This window comes from Tauraco erythrolophus, chromosome 2 (assembly GCF_009769465.1).
Source record: "Tauraco erythrolophus isolate bTauEry1 chromosome 2, bTauEry1.pri, whole genome shotgun sequence".
Lineage (NCBI taxonomy): Eukaryota > Metazoa > Chordata > Aves > Musophagiformes > Musophagidae > Tauraco > Tauraco erythrolophus.
Window position 1 is genome coordinate 79,264,503 of NC_141466.1, and position 17,348 is coordinate 79,281,850.

At 37.8% G+C, this 17,348-nt stretch overlaps 1 protein-coding gene across 1 annotated transcript in view; it reads left to right on the forward strand.

Moving 5' to 3' along the window:
- MAP3K4 (mitogen-activated protein kinase kinase kinase 4) overlaps positions 1-17,348 on the forward strand; it is a 58,717-nt gene that overhangs the window by 23,422 nt on the left and 17,947 nt on the right. Inside the window, exons 10-16 of the mRNA XM_086626817.1 lie at positions 1,195-1,344; positions 2,405-2,566; positions 3,596-3,729; positions 7,338-7,416; positions 9,811-9,889; positions 13,396-13,492; positions 14,423-14,539. Of these exons, the coding sequence (XP_086482943.1) occupies positions 1,195-1,344; positions 2,405-2,566; positions 3,596-3,729; positions 7,338-7,416; positions 9,811-9,889; positions 13,396-13,492; positions 14,423-14,539 (818 nt within the window). The remainder of the gene's footprint in view (positions 1-1,194; positions 1,345-2,404; positions 2,567-3,595; positions 3,730-7,337; positions 7,417-9,810; positions 9,890-13,395; positions 13,493-14,422; positions 14,540-17,348) is intronic.

Genomic DNA, 17,348 nt, shown 5'->3' on the forward strand with positions numbered 1-17,348 from the left:
TCTTATGTTAAGCTAATAGAATTTTCCTTTTGGTATGTCATGCACTTCCTTGGATCGCTACCATAAATGGGCTCTACTGTCCTTGAAGAGTGACTTTTCCTCGTCACTGTGCCTGAGCTCTGGCGTCCAGAGGGCTCTAGCAGTTACAGGCAGTCGAAAAAGTCACGCCTGTACATACTGCTGGTTTTAACGAGCAAGCATGTTACTTCTTGTTTGTCTGTTGTCCAGAATGAACAATTAAAAAATACGCTTTGATTAAGTGTTCAGAATTTTATTTGACTTCTGTCAAAGTTAACTCTTCATTCAGAAAATGAAAACAGCAAAAGCTGGAATTTGGTTTGCAAACAGTATCCTATCTGACATATATAAGTGCACATAAAACACTATGTTTGTGTGTGTGATTGTATGTATATAGCACTGACTTAATTTTTTAAAATCCAGTATTGAAAGATTAGGAAATAAAAAAATCCTTCAGAAAGATTATGTCCTATGTTTTAAAAAAACACATTTTGATTGCAAACTAGAGAAAATGTAAAGTATTATTTAAAAATATTCATAAAATAGAAGAATCCATCAATGTTTAAAGAATTTTGAGCATGAAAATATTCTTTAGGGATGAGGAATTGAAAATCTGGATGAAGTAGGTCTTGTTTTGTGAGTAACTTATTGCAGATGCATTGTCTGTAGTTTGAAATCAACAGAGCTTAGTGTGTGACTCATAGTGCCACAGCAAAGGCAACACCATCTGTCACTGTGTACTTTTATACACTTCTGCCATATCAGAGCTCTGGTTTCCAAAACATATTCCTACATTTTAGTAATTTTCAAAATTTGAGCAAATACTGTGTAGTAAGTCTGTGGCTTTCCCTGTTCAATAGTAGATTTTTGTCCTGAAGTGTAGTACGTTACTTGGATAAAACTTATTTATTTATGTGATGGTTGTTACCTCAATCTGCTTTGAGAAAATATAATTATTTTGCTTAGATGCTGCCTTTCTGTATAAAACTATTTCAAAGATAATTTTAATACAGTATTTCCTAAACTTTTCCAGAAGTGAATAGGAGTATATTTCCCTTGAAAACTTGTGATGGCATTTGTCCGAAAAAAATAACTAGTTGGAATTTTCTGATATGGGACATGTTTTTATAGGGAGGATTTTGTTTGTAAGAACTAGTGGTAATCTTGTATTCGTAGGTTGATAACCTCCTCCTTGTCGTCATTCAATCTGCTCACCTTGTGAGTCAGAGAAAAGCTTTCCAGCAGTCTATTGAAGGGCTCATATCTCTGCACCAGGAACAGACATCCAGCCAACCAGTCATCGCCAAAGCTCTACAACAGCTAAAGGTAAGCAGTTTCTGAGATTATCCGAGTCAAAACTGATTGTGCTTTGCTCACTGATAAGTAAAATCGTGTAAGGAGCCTTGCTTGCAATGCTAGTGACGTATTGTGCAGTTGTAATTTATGCAACCTGTATGGACTGTACTTTCGGTACAATTTTCATTCTGTTTTTGCAAAGGATCCGTGAGCGTATTTTTGTAGCAATATTGATGTAGCCAGTTTTGCACTGGGTACGTGGGAAACAAGTCCATAATGTGATAGAAATATTAATTGCAACAGAACAAGTACATCTTCATATGAGAGCACTATTGAATTGAAAGAAAGTGTTCGATTTCATAAAAATAAATTCAATCAAAATTCACGATCTGCCAGAAACAACTTTTTTTTCCTGATATTTGGAGAAGATGGCTGCTTAGTGATGTAGAAGTGGGTATGTCTGTCTGTGTTTTTTTGCTTGTTGCTTGAGGTTTTTTTGTGTTTTTTCTTGTTGTGTTTTTTTTTGTGTTGTGGTTGTTTTTTTGTTAGATGAGATTTTTCTTTGGTGGAGTGTTGTGGGTTTTTGGTTTGTTTGTTTTTTTTTTTTTTTTTTTTTTGAGGCCCCAGAAAGGCAAAGATTTGTTAGATTGAAGTTACAATATCAGGTCCCTACATGTACCCCTGAGTTCAACAGAAGCTGTACCCACATACCAGGGTGAAAATACAACCAAAGGCTTGGTCATATTACAGTTAGTGAAACTCATTTTCTCTGTTCTTGTCTGTCTGATTTTGGTTGGGTGTGGTTCAACCCCCACCCTCCCCACCCCTGCCCTTGCTATCTTTGTTTTTAAAGTTAATCTCACTCAAACAAACAAATTTAATTATACTACTTCAGTTAATTATAAGACTGACTTAGTGCAGCTACTGGAAAACGTTCCTTTTTCCAAGACTGAATGAATTTTGATGGCATTAAAGTACATTTCCATTTAAAATAATGCAATTGTTAGATTCATGTTTGCCTGAATGTTGTCAACTGTAAAATATAAATAATAATTTGATACCCCCTCAATCCCTTTTTGTTGTTGCTCAGAGTGATGCATTACAGCTATGCAATAAGATCAGCAGTGCCATTGATAGAGTTGATCACATGTTCACATCGGAGTTTGATGCTGAGGTTGATGAATCTGAATCTGCCACTTTGCAGCAATACTACCGGGAAGCCATGATTCAGGGTTATAATTTTGGGTTTGAGGTAAGGAAACAAAGACTTAATGACACATTTGTTTTGTAGTTTTGGTAAGAACCAATTGAAATTGCTGGTTTTGTGTTGGTCCAAATAAGGTAACTATAACTCTGTGGAAGTCTGGAGAATTCTAGCAGAACATTGTAAAAAATATGTGTTGCCACAGAAATCTGAAGTGAAAATGATTGAAACAAGAACAGATAGATCTATTAAATTCAGACTCCAATTAGCAATGCCTGGAACTCTAAAAAGCTTTAAGGACTTGATGAATTCACGTGTAGTCTTGTAGGCTCTGCTACTTGACAGCACTTTAGATGAAATCAGAAAAATCTGTTGATATTGTATGTTATTTTGTAACTTGGCGTCTCACAATTTTTTAGCCTAATAGCATAATACTGTAATATGAGCCGTTCTTTCAGTGGTGATTCTTTGATGCAGTGAATATAGCTTTTGAGTGCCTGCCTTAGCATGCTGATGAGGAAATGTCATATTTAGATGCTTTTAGTATACTGTTTCACTATTTGATTCCTGTGAGCTTTGTAAAATTTTTTTTGATATTATATCATACCCTAACGTAGTTCTAAGTGTAGCCTTCGAAAAAACAGCTGGTATTTTTATTTAATTTTTTTAAATGTACGTATACAACTCCTTTATCTCCTAATGTTACCTGCAATATATCTAAAAATAAACACTACTTTGCAGTTCAATCTCTGATTACAGAACTGAGCGTTTATGTAGGATGTTTCTTAAATGATGTGTACTCTGTTGAACATCAGCACATGCCTGTATACACACAGGAATGCAGTGTGGCTCGAGTGCTGCCGCTCACGATAACATGTTTTGTATCATATAATTTTTCATGATTTTTTTTTCTATAAATATGCACCTGCTTGCATAAAATAATTTTGTCTAAGAATAGGATGGGACTTTTGCCATACTTAAGAGTTTTGTTAGCCAGCAAATACTCCAGTGGATATTGGAAATGGTGTTTTTGTTCTTCGTATTAATATGTGAAAAGTAATCTTTAGTTTCTTACAGTATCATAAAGAAGTTGTTCGTCTGATGTCTGGAGAATTCAGGCAGAAAATTGGAGACAAGTATATCAGCTTTGCCAGAAAATGGATGAATTATGTGCTGACAAAATGTGAGAGTGGCCGAGGCACTCGACCCAGGTAACAGCCTACTTGTTCCTGCTGTAGTAGTTTGTGTTTAAATGTCATGCAGGACTTTTCACATTGTGAATAATGCTTTATTGTTTAGAAGTAGTTCTTCTGAACTATTGACGCTTTTGTGTTTTAAATTTTGAAAGTAATTTGAATAGTCAATGCATAAAGCCAAATGAACACTCCAACTACTTAGCAGAAGATTTTGTTGAATATTTTGCCTTATGTTAGCTGACAGAATATGGGAAGAAAAGGTGGAGATTGTTGGACTCACACAATTGAAAAAATTTAGATAAGGTTCATTAGGTTGGAGCAGAATTCTATGTGGTCAGGAGTCACTAAAGATTGCAGGATATGCAACAGTCATTCTCTGGATATTCTACAGAGAAAGGAGTATTGTTTTGTGCCAGTTGCAGAAATTATGTATGTTGGGAGCTTTAGCCTCTTGTAGAAGTCCTTCAATTAGTCCTTTCTGAAAGCATCTGAAGTATGGCCCACAGATGAGGAAGAAGTGTTTCTGCTCTGGTGAAAATTCTTCAGTGTTATGACTGCAGTAATGGATGCATTTGTGGATGGCTTTTTGCTGTAGTCTGAAGTACTTTCTGTTGACAGTAGTGTTGTGCCCAGTGGTCTCTACAATTGTGCTTAAAGTCAGTGCTATGAAACTCTAGTGCTGGGCACTAATGAGAAAAGCTACAAAGTTACATCAGTTCGAGAATGTAAACAGCGAAACTGGGAAACTGGCACAAGCAGAATGATACTGTTACTTGATTTATTTCCATGGTTTTGCAGTATTTTGCAGCTGATATATCAGAAATTTAAAAGAATTATTTTGTGTTAAAATAGGTGCCTTGTGTAATCTGCTAGCACAGATCAATGTATCAGTGACAGTTTTGTTTCCTTAAAGTATAGGGCTGCTCAGTCTGTCCTGGAGGTGGTTTGTTCTGCTTGCTGGAAGAAGAGGTGGAAGGAGTGGGTAGGCTGAACCATGTGTGGATAGGCTAGTGAGCTTGATGTGCTAATCTTAAAAAACGAAAGAAAACAGAAAACAAAACAAAACAAAAAAAATACACAAACCCCAGATTAACTTGAAAGGCTTTTTAAAGTAGGTTAACAGCAAAAGGAGGGACATTGGTCCATTACTTAATGAAATTGGTCACCTCACAAATAGGGACCAAGATAAAGCAGAGACATTTAGTGCTGCCTTGTCCTCTGTCTTTAACACAAATGATGGGCCCTGGGACCCCTGGAGCTCTGCATTGGAGGATCACAACTAGGAGAGTGACAAGCTCCTGATTGAATTTCAACTTGTACAAGATTTGCTGCTGCAATGGAATGCATACAAGTCTATGAGGCCTGATGGAATTAATTCCAAGGTACTGAAGAAGTTCGCTCATGTTATTGTGAGACCTTTCTCAGTTATTTAGCAACGGTCTTGGGGGTCTGGAGAGGTCCCCCTTGACTGGAAGCTAGCAAATGTTATTCTAATTTTCAGAAGGGGTAGAAAGAAGACTCTGGTAGTTATAGACCTGTCAGTCTCACTTCAGTTCCTGGTAAAATTATGGAGAAGGTTACGCTGGGTGTTACTGAAAAACACTTCAGAGACAATGTAGTCATCTGTCAAAGTCAACATGGGTTCATGGAGGGCAAACCATGCCTTACTAACTAAATATCCTTTTATAACAAGATTACCTGCCTAGTGGACAAAGAGAAGGCAGTGGATGTGGTGGGGTTTTTTGGTGGGGTTTTTTTTATAGAATCATAGAATGGTTAGGGTTGGAAGGGACCTTAAAGATCATCTAGTTCCAACCCCCCTGCCATGGGCAGAGAAATCCTCCACTACACCAGGTTGCCCAAAGCCTCATCTAACCTGGCCTTAAACACTTCCAGGGATGGGGCATCCACAACTTCTCTGGGCAACTTCTCTTTTGTTTGTTTGTTTGTTTGTTTTATTATTATTTTAGCAAAGCTTTTGATACTATCTCTCAAAATATCCTTTTGGACAAATTGTCCAGCATACTGGTAGACATGTGCACAGTATGGTGGGTGAACAATTGACTGAAGAGTTGGACTCGAAGAGTTGGAGTAAATGGGGTAACAGCTGGCTGGCAGCTAGCCACTGGAGTGTTCCTCAGGGCTCTGTTTTTAAGGCCAGTTCTCCGAAATGTTTTTATCAATAATCTAGACACAAGAGTTGAGTACATACTTAGTAAGTTTGCCAATGATACTAAATTAGGAGTAGACATTGATTCTGCCAAGGGTAGAGAGGCCTTATGGAGATATCTTGATAGATTGAGTGTTGGGCAATCACCAACCTAATGAAATTTAACAAGGACAAATGCCAGATTTTGCACCTGGAGTGATGTAATCCTGGATGTACATATAGATCAGGGTCCAAGATGTTGGAATGGAGCCCTGCAGTAAGGGATCTTGGGGTTCTGGTTCATTGTAAGCTCTATATGGGTCAACAGCGTACCCTGGTGGTGAAAAGGGCCAACCATATCCTGCGGTGCATTAGGGACAGTATAGCTAACCGGCTGAAAGAAGTGATTGTCCCACCATATTTAGCATCAGTGCAGCTTTGCCTCGAGTAACGTGTGCACTTTTGGGCTCCACAGTATAGGGGTGTAAAAATATTACAGCATGTCTGAAGGAGCGCAATGAAGATGGTGAAGGATGGCAAGACTTAGGAGGAGTGTCTGACAATACTAGGTTTACTCAGAGAAGAGGAGACTGAGGGGTGACCTCATTGCTGTCTACAACTTCTCCATGATGGGGAATGGAGAGGGAGGTGCTGATCTTATCTCTCTGGTGTCTGGTGATAGGACAAGAGGGAACATCTTAAAGCTGCATTAGGGGAAGTTCAGATTGGATATTAGAAAAAAGGTCTTCACTGAGAGGGTGGTCAAGCACTGGAACAAGTGCCCCAGGGAAGTGGTCATGAACCCAGGCCTGTTGGTGTTCAGGAAGCATTTGGACAATGCTCTTAGATACATGGTTTAACTGTCAGGTTGCCCTGTGTGGAGTCAGGATTTGGACTCTGATGATCCTTGTGGGTCCTTTCCAACTCAGAATGTCCTGTGATTCTACTTGCATATTGTAGGTTGTAGCAGCTAATTCTAGTAGATCTAAAAGGAGACAGTGCGAGGAGAGCAATGGCTGAAGACACAACTTGCTCTAGCCAAGTTACTTATTTGTTTTACTTTACCAATCTAGGCCCTGAAACCAGTGATGCCCAGTTGCTGCTGATCAGATAGTCATGAAATCATTAGTCCTGTTTTGATCTTGTTTCCGAAAGGAGAATTTAGGCAGGAGGCACTGTGATTTGGCTTGTTGCCAACATATTGTGAGTGAATTGATGATACTGTTTCTGAAGATAGCACTTATAAGATTTGAGATATATAGCATGGCCTGATCACTTTATTGAGCGAATATTAATATAAGCTAAATATATTACCTCTTATATGCTAATCCATTTTCTTACAAAGAGTTTGTCATATTTCCCAGAGGAAAGATAAGTAACTACCACTTACTGGTTTTGGATCTTGTTGGAACTCTTATGATGGCATTAGCCAAAGAGCAATTCATTTTCTGTCTTGTCTCTTTCTTTGAGATAGGTGGGCAACTCAAGGTTTTGATTTTCTTCAAGCCATCGAGCCAGCATTTATTTCAGCTCTCCCAGAAGATGATTTCTTGGTATGGAATAAGTTACTCTGCTTGTTGTTTATTTCTACATATATGCGAAGCTATCAGTATATATTATCAGGGATATTTTTCATACAGCTATGTCTGAATACAGATGCTGTTCTGGAACAATTGCTGTTGTATATAGCTACTGATGTTGATATCTCTTCAGTTTGTAAGATTCTGAATAGAGTATACTTGTGACCACTGGCATTAATGTTTTCAGATTGCCAACAAGTTGCTGGTACTGTCTTGGGAGGCTATCTCCCTTTGTCTCTTGCGAAATTTGACAGCACCTTTTCTGCAGAGTTACAATTTATATTTGTCAATAAATTTCTGAATATAAGCTTCTGAGGCTTAGTTAGCATCCAGAGTTCATTTATGGATATGAATACAAAGTCACAATTGTTTAAAGGTATTTCTTCAAATTATGCCAATGTGAAACAGACCTTAAAGCATCTTTCTTTTGTTTTTGCTATGTAAAAAATAGTAGTCTAAAATTGGCTTTTTTGTGTGCTCTGCCTTCCCCATTTTTCCTGTGGAAATAAAGTTCTGAGAATTTATTTCTCTGATCTTGGTAAAGTACTACAGAGAAGTGAAAGCACAGCTGCCACAAAATACCAGAATGTGAGTGTCAGCACCTCTGATATGTATTAATTTCAAGATGTGTTATGAAATGCCAACCACATTAACCTTGTGTAATACAGAAATGATGTAGTTTAGTCTTTTTTCACATATGTTTTTATCAAGAGCCCTCAACTAAATTGTGTTGTAGTCCCACGTATGTGTTGTTGGGAAAGGGTTGTCTGCCTAAATGACAGAGTTAAGCTTGTATTTGAAATACACTAACACTTAGCTTTAGGAAGTAGCTTCTCAACTTTATTTATTTGCTTTAGCACAGTTTCTAAAACATCTGGTATTTTGAAGAGTAATACATATATATTTTAGTGATACTATCTTGCTAGAGTTCCCCTCAGTGTTTAGAGAGAAGCTTCTAAGGAGGAAAGAAGCTCAGAAAATCTAGTGTGGGCTTTGACAGTATAAACTGTTAATATTGTCCAAAAATGAAACTGATAACCTTTTGTGACCTTGAAGGAGACTTGAAAAATGATCATGCATTAATTTGTTTCTGTTGACTGATAACTAAGATATCATAGCACTTCTTCAAATAGAGTGTTTTTATGACAGAGGTTTCACATGTACAGAGAAGAGAATTTGGAGCCAGTGTTATTTAAGATGGAGTGAAGTCAGATTTTGAACAAGTGGGAGAGAAAGGGGGAGAAAACAAAACCTTAACTGCATTTCTGAACTCTTGCTTTCTTAAACTGGATTTCACTTTTGGAGAGCATCACTTGAAGCCACTTTGATCTAACTCCTGTATAACACAGGTCACAGCATTTCACCTAGAAATGCGTATGTCAATCCTAATCTCTTATTTAAATAATACCTGATGTCATAGAAGAAGGACTGTCTAGGTCTAAAGCTGAAATTCTATCTCAGTCTGGGTTGATAAGATACACCAATCACAGATACAACACTTTTTTCTTTTTTCTTTTTTTTTTTTTTTTTGTTGTTGTTGTTGATTAATCAACCTAGTTTTAGGTTCTTGGTCTTCACTAAGTTTCTGATTTCTGGAAGAAATTTTGACTGGTCTAAATGACTGGTATATAGAAGTGGCCTTCGTAGCAACTGTACCTAAGAACATCATTTTAATTCTTTATTGTGAAGACATGTTTTATCCCTGGTGTTCTGACAAGTAAATTGAACCAGAGGAAGATTTGATAATTTGTCCAAGGTTACATACACAGTGTACACCCAGTAATTAAGCTCAGATTATCTGAGCCCCAGCTCAGTGGTTTAGCTATTGAACGCTCTTTTGTGAAAGTCATAATAACTCCATGGGTAGATAAAGAAAGTGGATTTCTTTTAATATGCAGTGCTGCTCTTTTTTTTTTTTTTTCGTCTTACAGATATTAGTCTTGTGATTCAGGCTGCCTTACTTCTTTGTGTGTTTCTTCTTAGGGTGGGAAGGGAGAGGGCAGAGGAGATTATTTCAGCTTTTTCCAGCAAGCTTGATTTTTAATTTTTTGACAATGGATATCTTTATGTTCCATTAGCTTTATATTATTAAATGTTCTTTATGATGTACATTGTTCAGTTCTTATGGTTACATAATTTTGACAAGGTCAAAAAGCAAGACAAGACTAAGACTTCTAGCTTAAAAAAAAAAAAAATCAACAAAGTCAAAACGCTAATGTGGATCCAGAAGTTTAATATAATTGATAGAATGTGAGGGTGCTTACTTGACAGATTGCATGCTTAATCAGTGTCATTTTAGTACTGTGAGTCTTACTATCAACTCTCTCGTAGCATAAAACATCACAAATTTTTCTGTTTTTTTTCTAGAGTTTACAAGCTCTGATGAATGAGTGCATTGGCCATGTTATTGGAAAACCTCACAGTCCTGTTACAGGTTTGTACCTTGGTAAGGCAGAAGTTACTGGTGTTTGTTCTGGAGCTTTGCTGCTATTGTTTCAGAATTTCGATCGTAAAGTGATTTAAAAATGCTAGAAATACCGATAAAGGTATTTTTAAGCTTTTCAAAATGTTTCTTGATATGAAGGCATTACTGCCTGATGAAATATAAATACATGGTAATTTTACTCAAGAAATTTCAAAGCTTTACAGATGCTTTTCTCAGATTTTGTCCTTGAATCCCTGTGAAGTCTTGCAGATCTTTTGGAAAAGAATTGTGATTTTTTTTTTTTGTTAAAGTTGGGTAAAGAAGTTATTATAACTTCAAGGAGGCAGTTACAGCTTCCTCTCCCAAACTTTCGTTATGACACTGCAGATATTTATACTTCTGATGGACTTTATGTTTGAGGTACAGAGGAGTTATGACTGAGGACTTGATGATAGAGCTATGGGAAATAGTTCTCCAATATCACAAAATTTGTCATAGTGTAAAAAATATCTTTGGCATTAGAGTGAAATCAGCACATTTTATTGTTTATCTTGAGAAAAAAAATGTTTCCTCGGCCGTGTTCCCTTTTACTTATCTCTTTCTCAGTACTGTTTCTCTCTTCCTCCTCCCAAGTCCATTGACTGGTTTAACTTTCATAATACTACATCATCATCTTTTCTTTCTCCTGATGTCCACTTCCTGGACAGGGTTGACAGCAGAAGACATGAAGGGAAGGTAATTTGACTCAGGCAAGAGGAGGTTTTTCAGTATTTCAGGAAAGCTTCAGTTTTGATATCATTTTGATGAGAAACTCTTATAGCTGAGAAACCTTTCCCAATGCAAGTCAGTCCAATCCTTTGGAAAGAAGCATAGTCTAAAATAAATTTTGGCCAAATTCTATAATGTGACGTAAAACATGTACCTTTGCTTGTGATACTGTTGTAACATGAAGGCGTGTTTTAGGAAAATTACTAGCGTGATGATCCCAAAGAAATGAAACTCTTCATAAATTCTATTGCAGACCCAGCAGATGACACAAACTAAATAGCTTGATGGCTTTTGGATCAGAGGCATGGGGAAGGGGATGGTGCAGACTGGAACAGCAAGCTGAAACTTTAATACATGTGAAATAAACTGTATCCTGGCTGCAGATACTGCAGAAACTGTTTTCTGTCTCATGATCAGCAGAAATTCCTATGTCCATTTGCATACTCTGTTGAGAGACTTAAACCCACTGTGATCTTTATCCCTTTTCCCAAAGCTGAGGATCCCGATGTGTTAATGCTGCTGCCTGTAGGCACATAGCTGGGGCTCTCCTAGTGTTTAATCCTGTCTCTTTGCTTTGTGAAACAGCCTATGTCTACCCAAGTGGGTTAGGTTCTGCCTTCTGGTCTTCCACTAGTGTCCTAGTGAATTATAACAGGACAACCAACACCTGGCCCTGGCAACTTTTACTTGTCCTGGTAGCGCAAACAAGGCAGGAACTCGACTCACTGTGGTTAACCTAGCCTGGCAGAAAGTGCTGACTCAGGTTTTGATGGACAATCGGCGATCTTGTGATGACTCCCGCAGTATCCTGGTAGCTGTACTAAGGCACATAAAAAATAACCAAGTGGTTGGTGACAGCCAACATGGCTTCACTAGGGGCAAGTCGTGCCTGACTAATTTAATGGCCTTCTACAACAAAGCTACAGCACTGGTTGACATGGGTAAAGCAATGGATGTCATTTTCCTGGACTTGTGCAAAGCATTTGACACTGTCCCACTTGACATCCTTGTCTCTAAAATGGAGAGACACGGATTTGACAGATGGACCACTCGGTGGATAAAGAACTGACTGGATGATCACACTCAAAGAGTTGTGGTCAGTGGTGCGATGTCTACATGGAGACCAGTGTCAAGCGGTGTCCCTCAGGGTTCTGTTCTGGGTCCAGTGCTGTTCAACATCTGTGTCAGCGACATGGATGACGGCATTGAGTGCACCCTCAGTAAGTTTGCCGACGACACCAAGCTGTGTGGTGCCGCGGACTCACTTGAGGGAAGAGATGCCATCCAGAGGGACCTTGATAGGCTTGAGAAATGGGCCGGTGCAAACTGCATGAGCTTCAACAAGTCAAAATGCAAGGTCCTTCACCTGGGTTGGGCCAATCCTAGGCACAAATACAAACCGGGCACAGAGTGGGTTGAGAGTAGCCCTGAAGAGAAGGATTTGGGGATGTTTATAGATGAGAAGCTCAACATGAGCTGGCAGTGCGCTCATGCAGCCCAGAAGGCCAACCGCATCCTGGGATGTATCAGGAGAAGCGTGGTCAGCAGGTCAAGAGAGGTGATTCTTCCCCTTTACACTGCTCTTGTGAGACCTCACCTCGAATACTGCGTCCAGTTCAGGTGTCCCCACCATAAGAGAGACATAGTTCTGTTGGAGCGTGTTCAGAGGAGGGCCACAAAGGTGATCCAGGGGCTGGAGCACCTCTGCTACGAGGACAGGTTGCGGGAGCTGGGATTGTTCAGCCTTGAAAAGAGAAGACTTTGGGGGGACCTAATAGCTGCCTTCCAATACCTGAAGGGAACCTACAGGAAGGCTGGGGAGGGACTTTTTACAAGAGTGTCCACTGATAGGACAAGGGGAAATGGGTTTAAGTTGAAGGAGAACAGATTTAGATTAGATCTTGGGAATAAATTCTTCAGTACGAGGGTGGTAAGACTTTGGAATAAATTGCCCAGAGAAGTTGTGGATGCCCCCTCCCTGGAGGCGTTCAAGGCCAAGTTGAACAGAGCCTTGAGTAGCCTGATCTAGTTGAGAGGCATCCCTGCCCTTGACAGGGAGGTTGGATTAGGTGATGTCTAAGGTCCCTTCCAGCCTGTGCCATTCTGATTCTGCGATTTTTCTGGCCAGTTAAGGAGGGGTTGAGGGAAGGGGAAGATGCTGCAGACTACTCTTATGGGCACTGAATCAGCTAGGCATGAGGACAATGATAGCTCATTTAGGTTTGACACTGTCCCTTTGTACCACTTCCTTGGGGCAGACTGTTGTGGAGGGCATTGGTATGGGTAAAACCATCATATGTGGGGTGTTTTTCCAGCTCATTTTGCTTTCATTTGTTGTCTGAGAAAACTGATTCTGATGCAAAAGGAACATATTTTTAATTATTATTTGGTTTGTTGATAGTTATTTCACAATAAGATGACAAATAGTCTTTAATCTGTGAAGTTGAAATAATGATGATGTAGTTTTAGTGAAGTAAGTACACATCTTCCAATTGATAATTTTTAATTCTCAGAGATTTTTCATTATTTTATAGATGAGTTACATGATACAATAATATGAATAATATTAATATGTATAATTGATTTATTTAAAATGGAGATCATTTGGATTTTTCTTAAAGGATAAGAATATATGTTTCAGTTCACACACAACTCTGTAAAATAAGATTTTTTTTTTTTAATTTTGTGTCTTTAAATGGCCCTAACAGAATATCTCTGACATCCGAGAGTAAATGTGCCACCTTTTTTTATGCTTGCAGCTATTCATCGAAACAGTCCCCGTCCTGTAAAAGTACCTCGGTGCCATAGTGATCCACCTAATCCTCATCTTATCATCCCTACGCCTGAAGGCTTCAGGTATTTAGCAGTAGTACAGAGTTCTAAACTGGTTTGTCCTCTCTTGGCTATGCTGACTGTCAGTAAGTGCAACACCTTTTCTTTCCTGTTGAGGGCAAAGCAGATAGGAAAAATCAGCATGTTAGTGATCCACATTTTATCAGTGTGCTTTTAAGGACAATATAGTTTCTTTTTCTCTCCCCTCCCTCCCTCCTTCTTATTTTACAGGTTTTTTTGGTGTATGCTTTCTCACTTTGAAGTCATTCTTAACACTTCGTCTTTGCTGAGAACAGTGTTTCAATGTAATAAGCTTTAATTCAGTGAAAACTGCTCATTAACAAGACTTTTGTTTCCTTCTCCACTGTCAATGTCTTATACATGCATGTGACAGTGCTTTCTGTAGTTTAGCATAGGTAAGATTTAAAAATGTAGCATTCTGGAATATGGTGGCATTTCTGCGTCATTACCAACCTGCTGTGAAGAAGCTTAAAGCAATGGATGGTTTTGCTTCCCTTTGAAAGAGTTGACCTGAGAATTAATGCAAAAATAGTTTTTAAATATTTCAAAATAAACTTTGCCATGCACATTTTTACACAAATAGAGGGCTTTGTTTTTCAAGAAGATCAACATAGTATCAAACTCTACACTTGACATTTTTTTGAAAGTTGCTTAGCTGTTGGCAGGAACCTAGTACTATTCTAAAGATTTGGAAATTTTTATTTTGAAGATTATTATTATTATTATTATTGTATGTGTTGACAGCCCTTGGAGCTTCTGAGACCCAGAATTGTTCCACACGAAAGACTTTATGTACTTTAAACACTTTTAAAATCAGGCCTCATTATGCACACTTTAAAATTTTATTTTTAAAATAAACTTTCAACTACATACGTTTTTACTATTTTTTTTTTAAAAAAAAACTGTTTCCTGAAGTTTTTCTTCTTGCCACAGCACACGGAATGTCCCTTGTGATGCACGGAACCATTGCAGCGTTGCTGTCAGTCGCCCCACTCCCATCGGTAGCGACTCAGCTCAACCCAAACCTGTCAGCAGTGCAAATGATACCAGGTAGCTCAGCTCCATGATGTAGCAGACTCATTCTACTTACATCACCCATAACTGTTTCCACGTACTTGCATCCTAGTAGATCATTTGCACTGTGTTTTTCCGTCCCATCATGTCTTCCGCTGGCTCCTTCATTCATGTTTGACTTGAGCAAAATCTTGTATCTTAGAAATAGATGATAAGACCGCTTTCAGATTTAAAATGTCTGAATGATATCGTAGTTAAAGCGTGTGGTTCTGACGTAGATTAAAAATTTGCTCAGTAAAGATGTCCGTGAAATTAACGTATGCCAGTCAGTTCATCGGTATAACTTTACTAGATAATTAGTATTGATACCTAGCGCTTTGCATTAAAACGACTGCAACATGCAAATAAGCCCTATGATTTTTATTTACTTATTTATTTATTTTTATATTAGCTAACCGTTTGGTATTGTTACTGTCTGCCATGAGTATTTTGAAATATTACATAGTGGCAAACACAGAATTAAACACATAAGATTTCAGGAGGGTTTTTTTCTTCCTCACTACACCTTTGGCTTCTTAGGGTTGTGCAGAATAAACTTTATATGAATTAAACTGTTCCTGTATCGGGACGTGTAACAAACCACTCCTCTATCATCTGTTTGCAGAGGTCATGATTGCATTTTTTGGGAGACTATGTTAGTATCTTTATTGCTTTTTGGCCTCTGATTTGGCTGTTACATTTCAGACTGTTGGTGTTCCTGCTTCTTATACCACAGTCAGATCATTGACACGTCTCCCAAGTTCTCTAAATTTACTCTTTTTTTTTTTTTTTTTTTCCTTGCACCTTTGACTGTGAAAATCCTGCTATTCACATAATGATGTTATCTTAGGGTTTATAAATAACTTTTTGGATGCTTACTTCTACTGCAGAGTACCAAAAGGTCTCTTGTACATGTTCGCTAATTCTTCAAGAGGGAGATAGGAAGCTAGTTTTTAATACTTGTAGGCTTTGTTGTGATTTTATATCACTCATTGCAACTGTCAGGTTCATAATTTGACACAATTGAATAGAGTAGTATATTCTTTTAATGTTTCCTGCATGCATGTCCTACACAAATATTGATCGAAATGTGAAGGTTGGCATTCTGACAGTTTCTTCGAGTTCAAGAAGATAGGATAGATATTAGGAAGAAAAGAAATAAGAATTCTGCTTCTTAGTTGCAATCGAATGCATAATACTTTCATGGATTGTAACATGAAAGTTGATGTTAATGCAGCATTTTAGTCTAATTGCCCAGGCTTGTTTTTCAGAGACATGTATTTTTCTTAGAGCTCTTAGTTTTTACTTTTCTGATGGTTGTTAATAAAATATCCCATGACGTTTTGTTTTTATACACTGCCTGGATTTTTAAGTAGCATCGGTTAGCCTCTTGTATTACCAACAAAGAATTTGAAGAAAAAAAAATTATTAAAGCAAAACCAGGGATTTTGGAGGATATTGAGTTTTTTCTACCAAGGAAGGCAAAATATTACAATGCGATATAGAAAATTTCTGGGTTTAATATAATTAAAAGAAAGTTGCAAACTTTTAACACATAGCAGTCTTAATTATGGATTTCATATATTTGTGCTCCAAAAGAGAAATGGAATCTGTTGGATCGAAAAAGTGTTTTGGTTTTTTTTTTGTTTGGTATGCAAGAAATGTTGCTGCAATAACACAGAAACAGAACTTTGTACACTTTCCATAAACTATAATTTATGACATGATTGTAGGCATTTAATATCTATAAAAAGTTGAATGTAGAAACTTGATATATCAGTTGTACTAGGCAGTGCGTAGTGCACAAATGCCACCATAGTTCTATTGAAGTTGGTTTTTTTTTTTTTTTTTTAAATAAATCAGTTTAATATAACTAGGAAGTAAAATCCAAAGCAACAATACCTGGTTGTTTACATTGAGCTTTCTGATGGTTATATGTTTACGCTATGTTCATACTGATGACCTTTTTAAGTGTTTAATTTCTGAGCTAGCTGAGGTTATCATTCATCATTTTGTATTTATCCAGGACTGAAGCAGAAATTTAGCAAGTCGTCTTCTCTTTTACTCTTTTTTTTTTTTTTCTGAATAACATGCACACAATCTTTCTGGCCACAAACAATAAAAGATCTGAGTAGCTAAGATGGGGCTGAAATGGATTTAAGACACCTACATTCAGTGCTATGATGCTTAAGGTTCTCTGTTCAGCTACTACCTCATTTTAGAGCTGGTTTAGCTTTGCTTGCTTTTAAGGTCTTTGTGGATCTAGAATTGTTGCTCTGTATGTGTTGAGAATAACCTCAGCCTTCTTGCTGATTTAAAACCTCAGCTTCCTGAAGAATTCAGAGGATTTTCACGAGTTCAATTTCAGTTCCTCCTCAAACTTAAAAAAATCTATTAGACAGTAGTAGGGAGTGCAAAGCAAACATCATATTGAGAACATTTGCCTGGGAATAGGATGTCTTGGGTTTTGGCTTCTGTTCTCCAAATTGTGAAGATTGTGTCTATTTTTTTTTTTCTCCTCCTCTTTTTTCTACTGTTACTAGGTAATAATTGGATACAATTCGGAAGCAACTTTAGGTCTGTCGGGAAGTCCTCTCGTAAGTGTGTGCACTTTGTTATGCCAGGTGTCTTTCATCTTTTTGTAGTTGTTAGCTTTCAGTGAAGGATTTCACTATGTTCCCTGCTTTCCAGCAGTGTTTAGCTCATACCTCTAAAGCATTATGTTAAAGGAGGCATCAGTCACAGCTCTTCTCCACTATACTTTTAACAATTGAAACGAAGCCTTGTCCAAAAGAGAGTTATTGTA